General features: G+C 33.9%; 1 protein-coding gene across 2 annotated transcripts; it reads left to right on the top strand.

The window, feature by feature from the left end:
- The first annotated feature begins 207 nt into the window (after positions 1-207).
- Positions 208-8,484, top strand: LOC114280898 (putative disease resistance protein At1g59780). Of its 2 annotated transcripts, XM_082904168.1 has the most exons (4): positions 208-329; positions 481-1,726; positions 5,060-6,999; positions 8,124-8,484. In XM_082904168.1, exons 2-3 carry the CDS (start codon positions 643-645, stop codon positions 6,952-6,954), a joined length of 2,979 nt encoding a protein of 992 aa, XP_082760294.1. In that variant the 5' UTR covers positions 208-329; positions 481-642; the 3' UTR covers positions 6,955-6,999; positions 8,124-8,484. The 2 variants fall into 2 exon arrangements, with proteins under 2 accessions (XP_082760294.1, XP_082760298.1); XM_082904172.1 differs by having other exon boundaries at positions 5,060-8,484.
- Positions 8,485-9,147: the final 663 nt, after the last annotated feature.

Raw genomic sequence — 9,147 nt, forward strand, 5'->3', positions numbered from 1 at the left:
CTAGTAATTTAGTATATGCAATATTCCCCATCTACACTTTATAAAAAAATTTAATAAAATTGCACATACCGGGCTAGTGGTTAAAGAGTATAAAAACAATGGGCTGGTTTTCGCACCACTTCAAAGGCACATCCTCTCCAAATAACTCAATTCAAACAACGTGGTTGTTGGCCACACTACCAGACAAAACAACCAGGTACTAACCAAGCAACTGTTATGCTGGACCAAAGACTTCTCACAACTCAATAGCATGAAATATTCTAAAGACAAACACTACTGGGGAAGGAAGAGATGCAGCAAAACCCATAAGACAGCTGTGTATGGCCTCGGTAATTTATTTTATAATTAGTTCTCTGACATTAGTATTATAAAGTTTATAAACTATATATAATATCTTGATATTTTATCAGAACTAATAATTTTTTTTTTGAATTTTTTATTTTCCATCTCTCCCACCCACTATGTCAATCTTGCAAACAGTAAAAAATTGTGGGCTGTCCACTGCGTGGGGGGACTGTAACCTCGTCGTCCGTAAATGCCGAACTAGGTTTGGCCTTAAGTCCATATCCATAATACCATTGTAATTCTAATAACAAGTACACCCGTGAAAGAAGCAGGAGAAGCAAGAAGACTTTGGTGACTATGGCGGAATCTGTAGCTCTACCTTTTGTAACCTTTGTGGTGAAAAGTCTGGCTGGGCTGCTCATCCAGGAAGCGGAAAACTTGTGTGGGGTGAGGCCACAAGTTGAGCAATTGCAAGCCCAGCTAAATAGGATGCAATGCTTCTTAGAAGCTGCAGATGCAAGACCAAAAGGACGAGCAGATGAGATTATAATCCGCAATTGCGTTGCTGAAATCAGAGAAGCATCCTATGATGCTGAAGCTGCAATTGCAACTTTTGTTGTCAAAATTGCATTTCGTACTAGTGGGAGATCAGATCAGTTCCCTTTCCTTCTCAAGAGGTATTTGTGTATCTTCAAGGAATGTTTTGCCCTTCGTAAGGTTAGGTTGGAGATTGAGGCTATTAATAACAGGATCACCAATAGCCTCACAACAGGTTTTCGAACTTGTGGAATACTAAATTCTACAGGAGTTAGAGAAAGTTCATCATCAACTCCTATGGCTGAGAGGCAGCGACAATTAAGGCGATCCTATACCCATATTGTTGAGGAGGACGTTGTAGGCACGGAAGAAGACGTAAAAGCTATAGTGGATCTTTTGGTGAAGGAGAATACGCATTATAGTGTTGTTTCTATTTGGGGGATGGGTGGTCTTGGCAAGACCACCCTTGCAAAGACGGTTTACAAACACATTGAAATTAGGCGTCATTTTATATGTGTTGCTTGGGCCTATATATCTCAACAATGCAATACAAGGGAAGTTCTTGAAGGGATTCTTATCAAACTTCTCTCTCCATCAAATGAAGAAAGGAAAGCAATTGGAAAGTTGAATCATGATGAGCTAGTCAAGAAACTTCATCAAGTCCAAAGTGAGAAGAAATGTTTGGTGATTCTCGACGACATTTGGAAGGATGCGGATTGGGATATTTTGAGTCCAGGCTTCCCAAATACTTCAGTGGTAGGCAGCAAAATATTGCTAACAACTCGCAATGAAAATGTTGCTAAGCATGTAGATCAACAATGCGTGCTTTATCAATTGAGGCACTTAACAGAAAAGGAGAGTTGGGAGCTGTTTGAGAAGAAAACATTTCTGAGAAGAAATGAAGGTACCAGTAATTATTAACAACCTACATGATCTAATTAATTATTTGTGCTTTTAAAGTTTCAAATGTCTTTCTTAAACTACTTTCCTTTCGGATTTTAATTCTTTCAATTTGACAATTCAATTTCAGAGAATAGCTTGGTTTTGGTGGGCCCATTTTGAGACCATTTTCGATAAATTTAAATTGTTCATTTTTTTTTAAGAATTTATTAGGTAGAATATTCATACAAAAACTAACTAGAACAAAACAAACCATACATACCTTGGACCATGATGTAGCTATGGTATAGAATTCAAGAACAACTAAGGCCTTGTTTGATTAATAGCGAAAAGATTAATGATTTCATGAATTAGGGTAGGAGTTATTTAATAAAATTAGTGAGATAATAATTTATTATATATTTATTTTGGTTTTTTTATTTCACGCTTTAAATTATGATTCCGTCCCTCTCAATATTAAAAAATCATCAATTTCATGTCGACATGTAATCCAATTAATAAAATTTACAATAAAAAATGGGATTGTAAGTTTATAAGTTAACAATCGTAATCCTACACTATAATCTTACAATGTGCATCTCAAAATGGTGCATATGGTATCTTCTTCATAACTCTTCTGTAAAACCTTACAAATAACATAAACCATTGAATTTTATAAATTTTCTCACCACAAAAGTCATAACTTCTCACCACAAAATATCATTAAAAAAAGTCAAAAGTCATAACTTCACCATCAGTAACTTTAAGACACCAAGGATCCTCTAGAGTGAAATTTTCCTAAAATTTCCTAGAGTGCTATATTGTGTGGTTGAGATTTACTGGCAAGTCACATCAGAAAAATTGATGTGACTTGTCAGTAAATCTCAACCATACAATGTAGCACTCTAGGAAACTTTAGGGAAAAATCACTCTAGAGGATCCTTGCTCACTTTAAGATACACAACATAAATTAGACCCACTTGTCTATCATTTTCTATTCACTATTGGTAACACTATTACAAAAATAGTTAAAGATCACACTTTGACAAAAAAAAAATATCACTTTTATTGGAAGTGTGATAAAAAAAATTAGATTGATATTTTAATTACACTTAATTTGATTGAGTGTGATAATTTTCATTTTTTATGTCACTTTTCAATAAAGTGTGATTATATATATATATATATATTTTTTTTTAATCACACATTCTAATTAAAGTGTGATTATATATACACTACTACTTTTTAATCACACTTTTTAAATAAGTGTGATTAGATATATATTTTTTAATCACACATTCTGATTAAAGTGTGATTATTTATATATTTTTTAATCACACATTCTAATTAAAGTGTGATTATATATATACTACTACTTTTTAATCATATTTTTTAAATAAGTGTGATTATATATATATTTTTTAATCACACATTCTAATTAAAGTGTGATTATATATACATTACTACTTTTTAATCATACTTTTTAAATAAGTGTAATTATATATATATATAATCACACTCCACTACAAGAAAAAGCATCTTTGGCGACTAAAAAAGCACATTTGGTCGCTGAAAGTATAGGTTTTGGCGACTAAAAAAGCATTAGTAGCCAAAAGTAAAGATTTTTGGCGACTAAAAAAATTTAGTAGCCAAAAGTATACGTTTTGGTGACTAAAAATCTGTTTGGTTGCCCATATATGGCTTTTACCGACTCAAAAAATTTTAGTAGCCAAAAGTAAGGCTTTTTGGCGACTAAAAAAAAATTAGTAGCCAAAAGTGAGGTATTGGGTGACTAAAAAGATGTTTGGTCGCCAAAAGTGAGGCTTTTACTGACTAAAAAAATTTTAGTAGCCAAAAATGAGATTTTTTGGTGACTAAAAAATATTTAGTAGCCAAAACTAAGGCATTGGGCGACTAAAAAGATATTTAGTAGCCAAAAGTGAGGCTTTTTGGAGACTAAAAAGAAATTTAGTTGCCAAAAGTGGTAATTTTAGCCCGGGAATTAAATTTTTTAACGACTAAAAAATAATTAGTAGCCAAAAGTATAGAATTGGCGACTAAAATTATGCTTAGTCGTCAAAAGTGGTCTCTCTTTTTTTTCTAGTAAATAATTTATTTTTACATAAATTATGTTCAATAAAAAATAATTATCTTTATATATATACTTTTATATTAATACAGGTCCATGTACTATATAAATAATATATGTTGTATATATAATCATATGGTGTTATAAAGGTGCAGTGGAAAGAGTGTGTTGTATAAGGTTTATGGTGTGAGAGGGTTGATGGTTCGAATCTCCACAAGAGCAAATGAGAAGTTAGTGAGTGTAATATACTTAAATTAAGAGTTATTAATCACACTTAAAAGGTGTGATTAAAAATGACCCATTTCTGTAACTTTACCATATAGTGACATAACACATTACAAATATTCATTATGTGATTAAAAATGACCCAACACATTACAAATATTCATTATGTGATTAAAAATGACCCATTTCTGTAACTTTACCATATAGTGACATAACACATTACAAATATTCATTACTTTCATCACATTCAATCATAACTTTCTTACAATGTGTATCTACGTCCTTAGGAATGCATGCTCCAGATTTGTCTAGATAACAAATATATGACCCGTTTGGTAGAGTTGTGGGAAAGTGATTGTAGCTTATAACTATGAACATAAGCTGATTTTTGACTTATAAATTAAGCTTCTCCTCCACCACTCAAAGCATAAATTGATTTTTGACTTACAAAAAATTATAAGCTGTATTGTTAAGCTGAACTAAACATATCAAAATAACTTAAATTAAGCTAAAAGCTGAAATAAGCCCTACCAAACAGGGCCATAATATATGAAAATAACTTATGTTACAATATTTTGTTAAAAATTAAGACAGTAAAGCAGACTATGCTACTTAAGCTCAATTTGTGTTCAACTTGTTCAAAGTTGTTTGAGATTGGTTTATTAAACATTTGTATAATTTTCATTTTTTATGTAAGGTTTAAAATTTTGAGAATTTTCTCAAAATCAATTTTTAAAAATAGTTTCACCCAATCCATTTTTTGTGTATCATTTTAATTAATTAATTTATTTATTTTTATAGTTTTGGGAACAAAGAATTTTAGCTTACACAATGTCAGTTGGACCTCATGTCAAGTGATGAAACTTACATATAATTTTTGTGTTGTAGTTAATAAATTCATTGGTGTATTTATTGGTTTCTTAGCATTATTGTTTTTAATATAAATACTCATTGCTATTTTTTATTTATATCAGTACCGTCCAAATAGACTAGTACAAACTTACCATCAGATACATTTTTCTTTTTTTCTGTCTAATTTTGTAGGATTCACATTAAGCACAGAAATGATTGAGTTAGGAAAGGCAATGGTCAATCATTGTGGTGGTGTACCGTTGGCAATTGTGGTATTAGGAGGACTTTTGGCAACAAAGCACAAACTGGTCGACTGGAAGAAGGTGAGTAAAAACATTAGTTATGACTTAGGTAAGGGCAAAGGCCAAGGAGGAGTCCCAATAACAGAAATTTTAGCCTTAAGCTACCAAGACTTGCCATATCATCTTAAGGCATGCTTTTTGTATTTGAGCCATCTTCCTGAAGATCATGATATTCGCGCAAAAAAACTGATTCAAATGTGGATGGCTGAAGGCATTGTGTCGCAGTTATCGATACCAACACGAGTAGGAGAAGTAGAAGAGGAAACAATGTTGGATGTTGGAATGAGTTACTTGGGTGAGTTAGTCCAAAGATGCATGGTTCAAGTCCAATTAACAAGCTTCAACAAAAAGATTAAACTTTGTCGCCTCCACGATCTCATGAGAGACTTATGCTTGTTGAAGGCCAAAGAGGAGAATTTTCTCGAGATTGTTCGCATTACAGCCTTTGATCATCAGCTTACACGGACAGAATCTGCGCTGCCTTCTTCATCATCATCATTAACAACAATTCGCAGACTTGCCGTGTACTATGTGGGTGCCCGTGATGCCAACTCTATAGAAAGTGAAACTATTCTTCCCTTATCTGGACATGAAATGAAGAATCACCACCATATCCGATCATGCCAATTTTACTCTTTGGGCAATGCATTGGAAAGTTCTCATTGGCAAAAATTAAAATTACTCTTCAAGGATCTCACATTGCTTACCGTTTTAGACTTTGAAAGAATTATTATGTTGGGAAAGGGAAAAAGGTTGCCGAGAGCAATAGGAAACCTAATTTACCTGAAGTACTTAAGTATAAGAGATTCTCATAGTATTAAAAGTTTGCCTTGCTCCATAGGCAACTTGGGATTCCTTCAAACCCTAGATTTAAGGACATGGAGATGGGGCAATAGTTTAAGAATACCCAATGTCTTGTGGAGGTTGAAACAATTGAGACATCTATATCTTCCTGATAACATCAAACTGTCTTGCATACGTAAGTTGCGATTGGATGGTTTAAGTAAATTGGAGACGCTAGAAAACTTTGATGCAAGGAAGTGTGATGTCAGATGCTTATCTAAACTGACAAATCTTCGAAAATTCAGAGGTAAGGTAGCCCCCAAAGACTTGGTCGTGATGTTGAAATCCCCAATCCTCGACAATTCAAACCGCCTTCTGCAATATTCATCCTTCGGTATTACAGGAGATTTCCGAACGGCAGAAGAACAAAGCCTTTTAAGGCAACTTTTAGGATGCCACCATCTTCGCCAATTGTCATTGTGGGAGTCCCTGAATAAATTGCCAGACCAATTCCCTCCAAATCTCACCAAGTTATGGTTGCGGAATACTAAACTAGAGGAAGACCCAATGCCAACATTGGAGAAGTTCCCCAACTTAAGGACTCTCTACTTAGATTATCATTCCTACTTTGGGAAGGAGATGGTTTGTTCTTCTGCACCACCAACAACAATAGCACCATCCAGCATCAGTGATGGTGGAGGAGGAGGAGGGGGCTATGGCGGCTGTGACGGTGGAGGTTTTCCGAAACTCATAAATTTATCTCTCTGGGGTCTTCGTAACGTGGAGGAGTGGAGGGTGGAACAAGGAGCCATGCCCTGTCTCTTCAGTTTACAAATTTTTGAATGCGAAAAATTGAAGGAGATTCCGGACGGATTGAGGTTCATTACCACCCTCCGGGAATTGGTTATTAAATACGCATCTGAAGCACTCATAGACAGGGTTAGAGAAGGAGGAGAGGACTTCTACAAAGTCCAGCACGTGCCTTCCATCATATTAGGATAAGAATTGACGACTGATCTTTCTCGGATCTTCCTACGTTTACATCAGGTTGGTTGGTTGGTCCATGCTTAGTTTCTTTCCCCTCTCTTTCCTTTATTTATTTATTTATTTTTAAGCGTTAATTTCACTCGTATTCTCTAAGCTATCAACATTTTCTCTATTTCCTCTAAACTATCAATTTTTTCTATATTGTTCCTAATTTTTTTTTATTTTTTATTCATGCGGTCCAATTGGAGACAATTGTACAAATCAGAAACCATTAAAACCTAAATTTAGGGGAAAAAAAGATAATTTTATAATTTGAACAACTTAAATCATACACTCAAACACCTATTAAGTTGGTTGTGGGTTGTAATTTATTCAAAATAGTAAGAGAAATGAGTGTTTTGTTGTATGATTTAAGATGTTCAAATTCTCAAATAACATTTTTTTAAACAAATAAAGTTTTAACAATTATTAATTTGTATAATTGTCTCCAATTGGACTACACAAACATAAATTCAACAATTTAGGAACTAAATAGACAAAATGATAGTTTAAGGATGAAGTAAAAAAAAAAATGGTGATATTTGTGACTTCAATGATCCGAAACCATGTCAAAACAAAAATTTCAGATTATTAGTGGTACTAGGTTTGAAAATTCTAACTCTTTGGCCCAGTGCATTCCTTCGCTTCCTGAAATAGAACAAATTGAGCAACACTTCATCTATGTTTTAATTTTGCAAAACAAGTATAACTACCTTTCAAATTTCATGTCAAATAATAGAGAACACGCACATGCATATATGTATGTCTCAAGATATGCTCTCCAATCTTATGATGTTCTGAGAGTTGCCACTATTGCAATCTCATGGATGGCTCAATTGATATACAAAATCTCTGTTGTAGTTTTGAAGGAAAATGACAATTTGATCACTTCGTTCAGCATTCCATAGACTTCATGAGAAAACTAGTGTTCAAATTGTCTACATATCTAGATATTTTATTTTAATGGCATTGTCTATTCGCCAAACTTTTGGAGATCTGAACGAATTTGAAATCCAAATTTCATGATCTTACTGTGCGCAGGCCTTGTGCTCCACTAGCGGCATCTATTTCTGATCTTAAATGGGTTCATAAGCACAATTTTTTTGCATATTAATATTGTTACTAACTCTGTGACTCTATTTCAGCAGATACAGGGTAGTAAAGATATCCAGGTGGTGGCAGCTACATGGTTTTTGGATTTTTGTTATCTCGCACAATCTTTTCATTCATGCCAATTATCTTTACATTGCATCTCTTCTTCTCGTGGAGAGGCCTACTTTCCTTCTGATACTGAACGATCCTACTTGGCAGCCTATAGTCAATTTACTGTTAGCTTCGCGTCAATTATGTTACCTCTGGTGTTGTTTTTTGTTTTTGCTTGAGTGTTTGTAACACTTATTCATGTTGTTGGTGGTTGTTTCCCGAACTGTGTTATTTTTTGTATGTATTAATGAATGATGTTCTTTTTCTCGTGCCAAAAATAAAATAAAATACGGTACTGTGGAATCCTATGTTTGGTGGGTGTCATAACACACCTAACACTTTTGGCCATTGTGTTTGTTTGATCTCAGTTCTCAACAATTAAATATGTAACACAGCCACATTATGGGCTGCTCAATGAATATATGAGTTGTATTCATCATGATAAGTCCTTACTATTTGGTATTCAATCCGAACAGTCAGTAGTACATTGATGCCCAGAGACAGATGAAATGTTCTGAAGTGCTTCTTTGTGCAGTAATGTTAAATTGCAATTTGGTTAGTACAATTTATGTTTGCTAGATTTCTATATACATGACATAAGAAGTCTTAAGTTTGTCCATAATCTAAGCATCAGTTTGTTCTGTGATCAAATTTGCGTGAGATTTTTTAACCATTCAAGCCATTGCCTGATGTCCAAATTGTGAGGTAAGTTATTAGCATTCCAACAATAGAAAGATGTTGGGTGTAGTTGGATAGAGGTCACAAGTTGAATTTTGAGGGCAAGTCAATGCATTTACTGACCTGCTTTGCTTAAGAATGTACGTGTGGTGATTCAGTTATTAATTTTGTGATCACATTAAGGCTATATTTGGTTTGGGAGGAAACATGGTTTTAGGCATTTTTCTAGTACTTTTGCCTTCATAGAGCAGAGCGTTGATGATTTGTACAAAACAACTGGTATGTTGC

This window comes from Camellia sinensis, chromosome 2 (genome assembly GCF_055761805.1).
Source record: "Camellia sinensis isolate YWXY chromosome 2, ASM5576180v1, whole genome shotgun sequence".
Lineage (NCBI taxonomy): Eukaryota > Viridiplantae > Streptophyta > Magnoliopsida > Ericales > Theaceae > Camellia > Camellia sinensis.